The following is a 15,038-nucleotide window of genomic DNA, read 5'->3' as shown; positions in this document are numbered from 1 at the left end:
AGAACAAAGCCCAAGGTTAGCAGAAAGAAGGAAATAATAAAGACCAGAGCAGAAATAAATGAAATAGGAACTGAAAACAATTGAAAAGATCAATGAAACCAAGAGCTGGTTCCTTAAAATATAAATAAAATTGATAAGCCTTTAGCCAGACTCAAGAAAAAGTGAGAGATCCCAAATAGAAACAAAAGAGAAGTAAAAATCAACACCACAGAAATACAAAAGGTTATACGAGACTCCCACAAAAAAATTATATGCAAACAAATTGGACAACCCCCAGAGAAATGGATAAATTTCTGGAAACATACTATCTTCCAAAACTGAATTAGGAAAATCAGAAAATCTGAAGAGACCAATTTATAGTAACAAAATTGAATTGGTGATGAAAAAACGCTCAACAAAAAAAGTCTAGTACCAGATGGATTCACAGGTGAATCCACCAAAGAAGAGTTAATACCTATTCTCAAGCTATTCCAAAAAATAGAAGAGGAAGGCAAATTTCCAAATATGCTCTACAAGGTCAGTACCAAAACCAGACAAAGACACTACAAAAAACAAAAAAAAACTACACGCCAATATCCATGATAAGCACAGATGTAAAAATCCTCGACAAAATACCAGCACACTGCATTCAGTAGTACATTAAAAAGGATCATTCACCTCAATCAAGTAGGATTCATTCCCAGATGCATGGGTGGTTTGCCAGTCACATATCAAACAACATGGTATACACCACATTAACAACACTAAGGATAAACATCATATGATCATCCCAATAGATGCAGAAAAGGCCTTTGACAAAAGTCAACATTCATTCATTATAAAAGCTCAACGAAGTGGGTTTAGAGCAAACATACCTCAGATAATACTGGCCATTTATGACAAACCCACAGCTAACATCATACTCAGTGGTGAAAACCTGAGAGCTTCTCCTCTGAGATTGGTGGTGGAGAAGACAAGGATGTCCACTCTTGGCACTCTTATTTATCATAGTACTAGAAGTCCTAGCCACAGCAATAAGAAATAAAGGGCATCCAAACTGGTAAGGAAGAAGTTAAACTGTCACTATTTGCAGATGACATGATACTATGCATAGAAAACCCTAAAGACGCCACCAAAAAAAACTATTAGAAGTAATAAATGAATTCAGTGAAGTTGTAAAATGCAAAATAGACAAACTGGTTGTGTTTCTATACACTAATAACAAGTAACAGAGAAATTAAGAAAACAGTTTTATTTATAACTTCACCAAAAAAAAAGTATACCTAGAAACAAACTTATCCAAGGAGGTGAAAGTCCTATACTCTGAAAACTATAAAACATTGATGAAAGAAGTTGAAGATGACATGAACAAATGGCAAGACATTCCATGCTGCTGGATTGGAAGAATGTTGTTAAAATGTCTGTACTACCCAAAGCAACCTACAGATTCAATGCAATCCCTACGCGAACACCAGTAGCATTTTCCACAAAACCAGAAGAAATGACCCTAAAATTTGTATGCAATCACAAAAGACCTCAATAGCCAAAGCGATCTTGAGAAAAAACAAAGCTATAGTGATCAAAACAGGATGGTACTGGCAAGAAAAATAGAACGCACAGATCAATGGAACAGAATAGAAAGCCCAGAAATAAGCCCATGCATATATGGTCAATTAATCTCAACAAGAAAGGCAAGAATATACAACAGGGGAAAGACAGTCTCTTCAACAAATGGTTCTGGGAAGACTGGACAGCTGCATGTAAGAGAATAAAACTGGACCACTTTTTTACACCATACACAAAAAGTCAAAATGGATTATGAAGCTAAATATGAGGGGGCACCTGGGTGGCTCAGTTGGTTGAGCAGGTGACTCTTGATTTTGGTCCAGGTCATGATCTGAGGGTAGTGGGATTAGCCCCACGTTGGGTTCCATGCTCAGCAGGGAGTCTGCTTGAGATTCTCTCTCTCCCTCCCCTTCTGCCCCTCCCCATGCTCATGCTCATTCTCTCTCTCTCTCTCTCCCCCCACCTCCAAATTTAAAAAATAAATTTTTTTTTAAAGGAGCCTAACTGTGTGAGACCTGAAACCATAAAACTTCTAGAAGAAAACATAGGCAGTAATCTCTTGAACATGGGCCTTAGCAACATTTTTCTAGATATGTCTCCTAAGACAAGGGCAACAAAAGCAAAAATAAACTATTGGGACTACACCAAAAAATAAAAGCTTTTGCACAGCAAATGAAACTATCGACAAAACAAAAAGGCAAACTACTGAATGAGAGAAGATATTTGCAAATGGTATATCTGATAAGGAGTTAATATCCAAAATACATCAAGAACTTTCAACACCAAAAAAAACAAATAATCTAAGTTAAAAAATGGGCAGAGGGGGGCGCCTGGGTGGCGCAGTCAAGTGTCTGCCTTCGGCTCAGGGCGTGATCCCGGCATTCTGGGATCGAGCCCCACATCAGGCTCCTCCGCTGGGAGCCTGTTTCTTCCTCTCCCAATCCCCCTGCTTGTGTTCCCTCTCTCGCTGGCTGTCTCTGTCAAATAAATAAATAAAATCTTTAAAAAAAAAAAAAGGGCAGAGGATCTGAATAGACATTTCTCCAAAGAAAACATGAAGATGGCCAATAGACACACGAAAAGATGCTCAACATCACCCATCATCAGGGAAATGTAAGTCAAAACCACAAGGAGATACCAACACCTATCAGAATGGCTAGTATCAAAAAGATAAACAAGCGTTGGCAAGAATATAGAGAAAAAGGAACCCTTGTGGACTATTGTTGGGAATGTAAATTGGTACAGACACTGTGGAAAACAGTATGGAAGTGCCTCAAAAAATTAAAAACAAATACCATATGATCCAGTAATTCCAGTACTAGGTATTTAGCCAAAGAAAACAAAAACACAAATTCAAAAAGATATTATAATGTTTAGTGTAGCGTTAGCCAAGATATGGAAGCATGTCTTGAGATTCATTCATATCTTGAGAGATGAATGGATAAAGGTGTGTGTACACACACACACATACACGTACACAATGGAATATTAGCCATAAGAAAGGATAAGATATTGCCGTTTGCAACAACATGGATAGATCTAGAGGGTATTATGATAAGTGAAATAAAAGGAAGACAAACCAGAAACAAACACATTAATACAGAGAACAAACTGATGATTGCTAGAGGGAAAGGGAGTGGGAGAAACAGGCTTCCTGTTATGGAGTAAGTCATGTGGGTGAAAGTACAGCATAGGGAATCTAGTTGTTGTTGTTGTAATAGTGTTGGATGGTGACAGATGGGAGCTACATTTGTGGCGAGCATAGCATAACATTTAGACTTGTTGAATCACTATGTTGTACACCTATAATTAATGAAACATTGTGTATCAACTCTACTTCAATTTAAAAAAAAAATTGGTAGGAGAGGCTGAGACACAGTCTCACAATGAATCCCAGCCCTGGCAAAGTAACCCACCATCAGGAGGAGTAAAGGGTTTGAACTCTTCTTGTAGTACTGCAACTGGTTAAGGCCTGTACCTGAGAGAGAAGTCCCCAGAACATCTAGCTTTGAAAACCCGTGGGGCTCATGTCCAAGAGCCCAAAAGGCTATCAGAATCTGAGTAGTAGTTCTTAAAGGGCTATCCAGAATTACCCTCAGGGCCCAGCACAGAGACAGCCAACTAAAAAGCACCAAGTCTTTCTGTGGAAAAACCACAAAACAAAACAAAAACCCTGTTTGCCCATCTTAAAGCTTCACCTGAGGGGCAGGCATCTAATTTAACACACATCCGGGGACCTACTGAAATACTTTACAAAACAGATGCAGGTGGGTGCTATTTTTGTGCTCTCCCCTCTGCCTCATTCCAGGTCACCAGTATCTCCCAGAAAGGAGTTTGTGCATTTGTCTTGTGCCCTATTTTTGCAGCTGCCATCCAGGGGAGGCTGCTTGGCTCTGGTGGCCAGCAGGCCTTAACTTTTGCAGGCTCCACAGGACTATAACAAACAGAAAGAGTTCTTATCCAACTATCCCACAGGGCACAGCAAAGAGGCATCAGACTGAAATACCCTCTCTATATATAAATAGAGAGAGCTTATTAATGTATCTTTATAGCTGTGGCCTATGGGGTATGCTTTTATTTGAATACTTGTATAGGGGCTGACTATAATCCTCTGCAGAGACTGGGAAGGCTGGTGGACACCATCCTGATGCTCTCCATCTTCACGCTTTTCCTCTTCCTAGCCCCAGGTTGCCAGTGTCTCCAAGAAAAGAGGTGCTTATATACTTTTTTGGTGTCCCACCTTTTGTGTCTGCCACCCTGAGAAAACACTCCTTGATAGCTTGACCCTGGTGTCCAGCAGGGCTTGTGTTCACAGATTCAATGGGATGGTAGCAAACAAAGAAATGGTTCTTAATTGGCCATCGTCCCAGGGCTCAGTGCGGAGGGAGCAGACAACACCTGTCTCCCAGTTTTCCCCTGGAAGAGGTACTTTAAACTCTGCGGCCTGAGGTTCTTGCTTTCAGTCAGCCTGAATCTAGATGCTGATTGAGATCCTCCCTTTGACACTCACAGGTCTTAGAGCAGCCTCAAGTATTTGGTGCCACTAGGAATAAAATAGGCTGTTTGGACAAACACAAAGTTCTGAGATACAATGAAGAGCGAGAGCAAGATTGAATAATAGTTTCATCTCCTTCATGGTCCCACTCCTTCAGGCTGGGAGATGTGGCTGTTTTCTCTAGCACATAGCAACCAACACAGAGAATGAAAGAAAATGGAGTAACAAAGGAACATGTTCCAAATGAAAGAACAAGATAAAATCTCAGAAAAAGACCTTAATGAAACAGAGGTAAGTAATTTACCTGATAAAGATGCTCACTAAGCTCAGGAAAAAATGGATGAACAAAAAGAAAATATAAGCACCACATAAGAAGTCATAGAGCTGAAGAAACAACAATTGAACTGAAAAATGCACTGGAGGTGTTCAACAACAGACTAGACGAAGCAGAAGAAAGGATCAGGAAACTCCAAGACAAGGCATCAGAACTCCTCCAATTAGACCAGCAAAAAGAAAAAAGAACAAGAGTGAAGATAGCTCAGGAACTCATGGGACAACACCAAGCAGACGAACATTCACATTATGAGGGTCCCCAGAAGGAGAAGAGAGAGAGAAAGGAGTAGAAAATTTGACAAAATAATGGATGAAAACACTCCTAACCTGGGGAAGGAAACAGACATGCAGATCTAAGAAGTCCAGAGAGTTTCAAAAGGATGATACACCATGATCAAGTGGGATTTATTCCAGGGATGCAAGGATGGTTCAACAGCCACATATCAGTGTTACACACATTATCAAAGGAAGGATAAAAATTGTATGATCATCTAAATAGATGCAAAAAAAGCATTTGACAAAATTCAATATTTACAATAAAAACTCTGGATAGGTTGGGTATAGAAGAAACACACCTCAACATAATAAAGGGCATATATAACAGACCCACAGCTTACATCATACACAATTGTGAAAAAGCAGAAAACTTTTTAAGACCAGAAATAAGACCAAGATTCCCACCCTCACCACTTTTATTCAACATAATACTGCAGATCTTAGAGCAATTAGGCAAGAAAAAGAAATTTGAAAGGAAGAAGTAAAACTGTCACTATTTGCACATGATATGACACTACATATAGAAAACCCTTAAACCTATACTAAAACAAAACAAAAAAACTGTCAGAATAAACGAATTCAGTAATGTTGCAGGATATGATATCAATATATAAAAATTTGTTGCATTTCTATACAGTAATAACCATAAGAGAAATTAAGAAAACAGTCCCATTTATAATTTTATCAAAAGAATAAAATACCTAAGAATGAATTAACCAAGGTGAAAGGCCTGTACATTGAAAACTGTAAGACACTGATGAAGGAAACCCAAGAAGATACAAATAATGGAAAGGCATTTCATGCTGATGGATTGGAAGGATCAATATTGTAAAAGTGTCCATACAATCTAAAGCAATCTACATATTGAGTGCAATCCTTATCAAAAATCTCAATGGTATTTTTTTAAAGACCTAGAACAAATAATCCTAAAATTGGTATGCAACCACAAAAGATTCTGAATAGCCAAAGCAATCTTAATTAAGAAAGAACAAAGCTGGAGGCATCACACTTCCTGATTTTAAACTAAAGCTCTAAAGCTTTCAACAAAGCTCTAGCCATATAATATGATATTGGCATAAAAACAGACACATAGACCCATGGAACAGAATAGAGAGCCCAGAAATAAACTCACACGTGTATGATTGATTAATTTACAACAGTGGAGCCAAGAACATACAATGTGGAAAGGACAGTTTCTTTAGTAAATGGTATTGGGGAAACTGGATGGCCACATACAAAAGAATGAAACTGGACCACTGTTTCGAACCATAAACAAAAACAAACTCAAAGTGGATTAAACACTTGAACATAAGAACTGAAACGATGAAATCCCTAGAAGAAAACAGGTAAGCTGCATGACATCAGTCTTGATGATGATTCTTTTTTTTTTTATTTGACACCAAAGGAAAAGCAGCAAAAGCAAAAATAAGTAGTGGGTCTGCATCAAACTAGAAGGCTTCTGCACAGCAAAGGAAACCATCAACAAAATGAAAAGGCTGTCTACTGAGTGGGAGAAAATATTTGCTAATATTTATCTGATAAGGGGTTAATATCCAACTATATAAAGAATTCACATAACTCAGTAACAAAAAATCTGATTAAAAAGATGGGCAGAGAATCTGAATAGAGATTTTTCTGTAGATGACATTCAGATGGCCAGCAGGTACATAAAATGGTGCCCAACATCACTAATCATCAGGGAAATGCAAATCTAAACCACCCATCGGAGTGGCTAGTATCAAACAGACAAGAAACACCACATTGTCAGCGATGTGCAGTAAAGGCTGTTGGTGGGAATGGAAATTGCTGCAGCCACTGTGAAAAACATTACGGAGATTCCTCAAAAACGAAGAACAGAATTCCCATATGATCCAGCAATTCCACTTCTGAGTATTCATCCAAAGAAAACGAGAACACTAACCCAAAAAGATATTTGCAACCCGCATGGACACTGCTGCACTATTTACAAGAGCCAAGATCTGGAAGCCACCTGCGTGCCCATCAGTGGATGAATGTATAAAGAAAAATATATTTTTTCAGCCATAAAAAAGGAAATCCCACCATTTGCAACAACATAGATAGACTTCAAAGGCAGTATGCTAAGCAAAACAAGTCAGAGAAAGGCACCATATAATCTTACTTATATGTGTAATTAAAACAAACTCACAGATACAGAGAACAGATTGGTGGTTGCCAGCATTGGGGGATGGGAGTGAAGCTGTTCAAAAGGTGTGCTTCCAGTTATAAAAGAAATAAGCACAGCGTAATGGCTGGTTAACAATACTGGCTTGTATATTGAAAGCTGCTAAGAGAGCAGATTAAGAGTTCACATTACAAGAAAAAAAATTTTTTAGCTTAAAACCAGGAACAGCTGGCAGAGGACGGACACCTGGTGGCTTTGCAGAGATTTTCACCACTGGGCTTGTTTAATGGAAACCTACCTGTGCTCTCTTATTTTGACTCCATCATGAAGGCAAGAGTTTAGATAAACACTAAATTATGCTGCTTTGAAGAGAGGAGGCGCCTGGGGTTGGTCACGGCCGGGCAGGGGGGCGGGGGAGCAGGTACACCGTGGAAGTGCCAGCCGGGCAGCTGGGGTTCCAGCTGGACCAGCGCTGGCTGGTGGTAATGCCAGGGCCCCAGGGGTCGGGAGTTGCAGGAAGGTGGCCGCGAACCTCCACCCTCCAGCCCCCACGTCGAACACATGGGGGATGTGTAGTGATTAACTAGGTTTATTATGGTGATCATTTCACAATATATAATATTAGTACAACATAACGATTCTATTTTTTACGTATCAACTACATTTCAATAAGAAGTACTTTAAATAATTTTTAGGGACACCTGGGTGGCCCTAGTCTGTTAAGCATCTGCCTTCAGCTCAGGGCATGATCTCAGGGGCCTGGGATCCAGCCCCACATCGGGCTCCCTGCTCAGCAGGGAGTCTGCTTCTCCCTCTCCCTCTGCCCCTTCCCACCCCACCCCCCGGCTCATGCCCTAATAAAATCTTTAAGAGTAATAATTTTTATATTTTAAAAATAATTTCAAAGACAACATAGGCTATATGAAAACTTCCCAGAAGACAGTGAAAGGAGCAGCAAGGTGTGTTTTCCGTTAGAAGAAAAATCTGATTTCTCATGTGAACCCACTGCCCAATTTCCTTGAGTTGCCCCTAATTTTTTATTAGTCCCTGGATTAAAAGTTCTATTGCTGTCTCATTACGCAGCAGACAGTGCTACGCGGGTTGTGTTTGTGCCGAGGACATGAGAGGAAATGGCCCTTCTCAGAAACGGATGTGTGAGGAGGAGAGAGAACTCCAGTGTGACACCACCCGGAGTTACTGGGTCAGGGGCAGAGTCCCTTCACCAGGGATTCTACCCATGGGCCAGGAATGAGCCTCCTGACACCAAGATCCTTGAAAAAGATGCTGCAGCTCAGACTTCTTTACATCCCTGACTGCAAGGTGCCTGTGCTTAAAGTTGCAGGAGAAGCTTCTGGGTGATCGCCGCATTTCACTGTTTTGGTGATTTCAGAGACACACCCAGATCTCCCTGGCTAGTTGCCTTAAGCAGATTCATTTATCTAGTGCTGTTCTGTTCCATAAATAGCAAAGCGGGGAACCACTGGCTTCCAGTGAGTCAGCGAGCCTGCACCGCTTCAGAGAGGAAGGGGACTCCAAGGTACGTGGCCGCTGTCCCAGAAGGGGGCCCCGAGAGCCCAAGCCGGGTGGAGAAGCACGTCCATGGAAGGAGGGCCCACAGGGCGAGGTTTTACTCTGGAAAGGTCACCTCGGGAAGAGATCCAGAAACATCCACAATGATTCATTCTCAGCCTGTAGTGTTCCTGGTCAAGTCAGACAGGCAGACAAGCGAGGCCAGAAACAGCGCCACCGCCAGGAGAGGGCACAGAAAGAAGCTCTATCCATTGTCTACACAAGTTGTCTTTATTTTTTTTTAATAGTTAAAAAATTTTTTAATGTTTTTTTATTATATTATGTTAGTCACCATACAGTACATCCCCGGTTTCCGATGTAAGGCTCGATGATTCATTAGTTGTGTATAACACCCAGTGCACCATGCAACACGTGCCCTCCTTACTACCCATCACCAGCCTATCCCATTCCCCCACCCCCCTCCCCTCTGAAGCCCTCAGTTTGTTTCTCAGAGTCCATAGTCTCTCATGCTTCATTCCCCCATCTGATTACCCCCCTTTCTTTATCACTTTCTTCCCCTACCGATCTTCCTAGTTCTTATGTTCCACAGATGAGAGAAATCATATGATAATTGTCTTTCTCTGCTTATTTCACTTAGCATTATCTCACAGGACCAGACCCTCCTTTTTGAATTTTTTTTTTAATTTTTTAATTTTTTTTTTTATTTATTCGACAGGATAGAGACAGCCAGCGAGAGAGGGAACACAAGCAGGGGGAGTGGGAGAGGAAGAAGCAGGCTCATAGCAGAGGAGCCTGATGTGGGGCTCGATCCCATAACGCTGGGATCACGCCCTGAGCCGAAGGCAGACGCTTAACCGCTGTGCCACCCAGGCGCCCCCAGACCCTCCTTTTTGAAGCTGACTTTTCTGCGTCTATGCAGAGCTGGAGAACACCACCAGATCTGCTGCAAACGCATCCCCCGTGCGCCCAACATGACCACCTTCCTGCAACTCCAGACCCCCGGGCCCTGGCATTACCACCAGCCAGCGCTGGTCCAGCTGGAACCCCAGCTGCCCGGCTGGCACTTCCACAGTGCACCTGCCCCCCCACCCGGCCGTGACCAACCCCAGGCGCCTCCTCTCTTCAAAGCAGCATAATTTAGGGTTTATCTGAACTCTTGCCTTCACGAGGGAGTCAAAATAAGAGAGCACAGGTAGGTTTCCATTAAACAAGCCCAGTAGTGAAAATCTCTGCAAAGCCACCAGGTGTCCGTCCTCTGCCAGCCGTTCCTGGTTTTAAGTCAAATGTAACACCGCTCTGCCCCTGACAGTGGGAAGATTTAGATGTCCCCCTAGCAGTTTCTTTCATGGCAGCCTTGGCCTTTTGCTTCTCACGAAGCAATACTCACCAGAGGCTTCCTTTTTTGGGCAGATTCAGAATTCAAACATGCGCACCAAGAGCGTGCTCCTTGCATAAGGCTCCCAAGAAGGAAGTTAGAGGCTGATGTGCACTGATCAAGTAAGAAAATACACTGGGGCGCCCAGGGGAGTGGGCCCTCGGGGAACATCCTAGATAGGCCTCTTGATTAATAAACATTGCCTCTCCCCTCCCGAAGCATCCTCCATACCCAAGGACTTCCTTCTCTCAGGAGCTTCATGATTTATTTTTTCTTGTTTGGCCTAACTCAAATGATTGAGACCACCGGTTTGTCTCTCCAACAGCCAGCTAGCTGTGACACCTCTTGGGCATAGCTGTGCCTTCGGAGGCTGCTCCTCACCCCACCCCAAAGGTAGGACTCCTCCTGCTTACGCGCCTCGTACGTGTCAGGCACTGGACATGGCAGGTGCTGAGCGGGATCGCCCTCACGGAGCAGGGAGCCTTGCAGAGAAAATAAACCACGTACTGGAGCAGTACAGCGGGGTCAGAGGGCTGGGCTGGGCATCGAGGCGTTGCTGCAGCACCGAGCGGCAAGGCCCGAGGAGTGGATCAACCCCAGCAGGAGCCAGCTCGGCCCGGAGGCTTCCCTACCATGTTCAGCCAGGTCCCTCGTGCACATAAGAGCGGGGGCTGCTCCACACCGAAGCGCCACCGTGAGAATGGCCTTGTGCGGTGTTATCTTTAGAAGAAACCATACCGTACCCACTTACAGCCTGTACCAAAAGCATTTTGCATCATGCTCTGCAAGTGTCTATAACTCGGACCATCAGAAATCTCCTTAATTGCTGCTTTCACCTTTAGCTCCTTAAGCCACCCTTGGCAGAACGACGCGGGAATTTGAAGAGCTATACAGAGTCCTGAAAGGGCAAGACTAGAATCAGCAGGTCATGGGGACACGCACCACCGAATGCAGAGGCTGAGAAGTAAGGAGAGGATCCAGAAGGTTGCACAGATAATCCGTACAAAGTCCTGAATATCCAAATTGATGTTGGAGAAGAAACTCACGCAAGCAACTGAGAACGTAGCTTGTCACGAGTCTTACGAAGTGAAAGACTACAGCAGCATTTTCTAAAATGCTTTCTACCACCGTCTTCCTCTGTCCAGTCCTTTCTCCTTAACCCCGCTGCCGCAGACTTCGCCTTGTCACCATCTTGCTTCAAGGCTTCAGGTTTTGAAGCACAGGGGCCTTATGTGGACACGTGATTTGGGGCCTCCCCTGACGAGGCTCCCTCTCACCTCCTCAGGGCTCACCTCCTGCTTTGGTTCATGCCTCCAGCCTCTGATCAGGCTGCTCCGTGCCTGAGGGTGCTTCCATGCCACACCTGTTGCTCTCCAGTTGGCAAACCCCTCTTGCACCTCCAAGATCTTGTCCAAGTAGGACTGCCAAGGCAAGCTTTTTCTACCCTCTCCCCATGCTGCCTCACCTCTCTGCAAATCAACCTCTCCCTCCTTTGTGCCCTAACATGGCCCATATATTGCCACTCGCTTTCTCATCACGCTCACTTTATTACACCTGACGCTGTATTGTTCGTTGTTAGGAGCTAAGATTATGTCTTATTCAAAATTATCTGTGCCTGCCCTCCAGACCTTTTTCACATCAAAGAGCGCATAGAAAATGATAATTAGAATATTTATGTGGTGCAAGAGGCCGCAGGCAAAAGAGATCAATATCTTGGCGCCCCCTTAATAACCTATTCAAAACTTAAACACTCCCGTGGAGAAGCTCTGCCTAAAAGACCCTCAGTTAGTGTTGGTTGAAAGAATGAGTCAATCAGACTGTTCATAAGATTAGGAGAGATCTGCAATTAGGCAAAGACCTAGAAATCAATGAAAGGAATGGTCATACAGAAAAAAACAGAATGAAGACTCCAACATAAGGATGAGTATGGAGATTTCTCACCTAGTCAAGGTCTCCTTGGCCACAATGGCACTAGACTCCATTCCCAACGTGAACTTCATCACTGCTTTTCCTCATGCATCTTGACTCTAATCAAGCCAACTGCTCGCTACCCACGCCCCGCACGTTCTTTGCTTACCTGCCAAAGGTCAGCCTCTGTTTGGGTTGGCCTCTCTCCAGCACAGCCTCGTCTCCACCCCTGCCGTCCAGCAGGAGGACAGCTGCCCATCTCAAAGGCTCGCCTGTAGGGCCACCTCCACTGGAGATCCCTCTGCTCCCACCAGGCAGGCATGTGTGGTCTCTCCTCCACAGCCCTGCTGTTGTGCCTCTTGTCAGGCTCTCGTCCGAGCGATTTCTGTCTCCTATCCTTTCAATGAAATGTAAGTTTCATGTGGTCAAAGACTGAGTCTCGTTGTAGTTTCCGCTCCTTCACCTGTAATAGATACACGATAAATGTATCTTCCATTCACCTAGATCTCCCAAGCGCCTGTGGGAAAACCTGGTTTCTGTTTAATAAGGAAGCAAGAGTGTCTGTTGTATAGGGAAGGGCCTGCTGGGTGCCAGGAAAGATCCGTGATAGTAAACCAGGGATCAGAACCCTTATTTCAAGGATTCATAAATTAGATGATCCTATGCTAAATAGAGCCAGACCCACTGTCCCCAAATCCATCATTTAATGGAAACTTTGCATAGTAAGTTTGGCTGTAGGCTTGGGCACTGAGCTAGCCCAGAGGGAGACGCTAAGAGCAGCAGCCCCAGGGGGGACCGTGCGTCGTATAGGGGTCCCCAGTTCCATACAACGGAAGCAGTTTCCCAGTGCGCCACAGGGAGGGTGGGGGGCATAGTCGAACAGGGTGAGGTCTTAGAGGGAGACACTGCTTGCCCAAGCCCTAAGGGGCATCTGTGGGGTCCAGGAGTAGTCAGCAGCCCCCCTTCCTGTCCAGTCCCTGAAGGGTAGAGTGTATGGAGGAGTCAGTGGCTCCAGATAGCAAGTAAATTAGATGCTAATTTCCTGATAGGCCCTCACTCATCAAAGATTTACCGCCCTGAGCCATGGGCCACCGCAGCCCTAGGATATGTCCTGGCAATCACACACATACTGGGATCGAGTCCGTGTTGATCTGATCGGAGACTGTGATATGCCACGCTGATCACCCCCATCTTCCCATCAGTTACATCGAACAGTGGTGCTCTGGTTGGACAGAAACACACCCTTCAAGTGTCTTTTTTGCATTTACTGGTAATCCTTATCTCCCTTGTCATGCTCAGCCAGGCCCTCATTCTTGTGGGAATCCATGGGGCAAGTACCCCTCCCTACATCCTTGAAATAGTGGAAGTTTCTATGGTGACCAGGGGCTGCATCTCCTAGGTTCAGAGAGGTCTCCTCAGGCTGAGAAGTCCGATCCACACTCCCCACCCCCCCCCCAAGCTCTGCTACCTCTTTGCTTTAGAGTTTGGAGAATGAAATGTCTGGCAATGTTTTCTTGCCACGACACTGCTGGAAGTTTCGAGTTATCAGTGTGTTTTGTGGTGTATGTAACGTCCTCCTCCCCCGATGCCCCCAGTCCCACGCTAACGAGATGTGCCCTCCTCCCCACAGGCGCAAAGGGTGCACAGGAGGCTCCCTAAGGCCGGCAGAAGCCACCGCCCGTCAGAGCAGAGACCTCCTTCCATGCCTTCCCCGAGCACCACCACAACGAGCTGGGCTCGAGTTATCAGTGTGTTTTGTGGTGTATGTAACGTCCTCCTCCCCCGATGCCCCCAGTCCCACGCTAACGAGATGTGCCCTCCTCCCCACAGGCGCAAAGGGTGCACAGGAGGCTCCCTAAGGCCGGCAGAAGCCACCGCCCGTCAGAGCAGAGACCTCCTTCCATGCCTTCCCCGAGCACCACCACAACGAGCTGGGCGCTAGGCAGCAGGCAGCAGCCCCTCCTGGACGGGTCACACCTGGGGCCCCAGCAGGAATCGGCCAGACGAGCCAGCAGCCCTCCCAGCCTCCCCTGGTCCTTCCAGAGAAGCAAGTCTTTGTTTTGTTTGCCTACAGGAGACCCCTCTCCGGACTCCTCCGCTCTCCCACAGTGGTTTTCAAACACAGACACCCCAGGGCACAGGGCGTCGGAGTGGAGGCACGGCCACCTCCTCTCCATCGATGACTTGGAGGGGGCCCAGGAGACCGACGTGGACACGGGCCTCCGGCTGTCCTCCTCGGACCTCTCTGTGGTCTCTGCCTATTCGGCGCCCAGCAGGTTCTGCAGCACCGTGGAAACAACCCTCCCCCCTGAAAGCTGCCGCAGCCACTGGTCGAAGCCCAAGGGTTTCAGAGAAGGGCCGCTGCCCACTGGGAGCGGGGTGAGCACGGGGTCCGCCTGGGCTTCCCTCCCTTTCTTCACCAAAGGGTCTTCCAGCTCCTCAGCCACAGCTGCTGCCGCTTCCCCCGCTCCTGGCACCTCCTCCCTGGGAGAGTCCTCCCCAGAGCCTCCCCGTGAGGCTCCCAGCGCAGAGGAGACCGCGGTCAGGGACACCCTGCCACCCCCAGTGCCAGCCGGACCTGTGGACAATGACATGGAGGAATTCTACATCTGAACACCCTCTCCTCCTGTGTTTCAGACGCACAGGCTCAGGTCCCTACGGCCCCTCTGGGCTCTGACCACCACCCGGGCTCTCAGCCGGCTCCCGGGTCTGCCGGGAATCTGTCCGTCTCACCGGTTCGTTCGCACATCTGCCACACCACCCATTCTTACCTGAGAGGTGGCATAGTTTAGAGACTTGCTGGAAAAATCCTCGCATCTTTATGCAAATAAATTCTCAAGCTTAAGTTGTAAAAAATTTTTTGAATACCCAATTCCTTTTGAGATACGGTTTTAGTGCACTTGATACAATTTAAATGCCTCATATAATTATTT

At 45.5% G+C, this 15,038-nt stretch overlaps 1 protein-coding gene across 1 annotated transcript in view; it reads left to right on the top strand.

The window, feature by feature from the left end:
* Positions 1-14,718, top strand: part of FAM124A (family with sequence similarity 124 member A) — a 96,093-nt gene extending 81,375 nt beyond the window's left edge. The window contains exons 6-7 of the mRNA XM_040620960.1: positions 13,736-13,871; positions 14,215-14,718. Coding sequence (XP_040476894.1) covers positions 13,736-13,871; positions 14,215-14,718 — 640 coding nt within the window. The remainder of the gene's footprint in view (positions 1-13,735; positions 13,872-14,214) is intronic.
* Positions 14,719-15,038: the final 320 nt, after the last annotated feature.

This window comes from Ursus maritimus, unplaced genomic scaffold (assembly GCF_017311325.1).
Source record: "Ursus maritimus isolate PB19 unplaced genomic scaffold, ASM1731132v1 scaffold_10, whole genome shotgun sequence".
In the NCBI taxonomy this organism is placed as follows: domain Eukaryota; kingdom Metazoa; phylum Chordata; class Mammalia; order Carnivora; family Ursidae; genus Ursus; species Ursus maritimus.
This window is presented reverse-complemented; position numbering and strand designations above follow the sequence as displayed.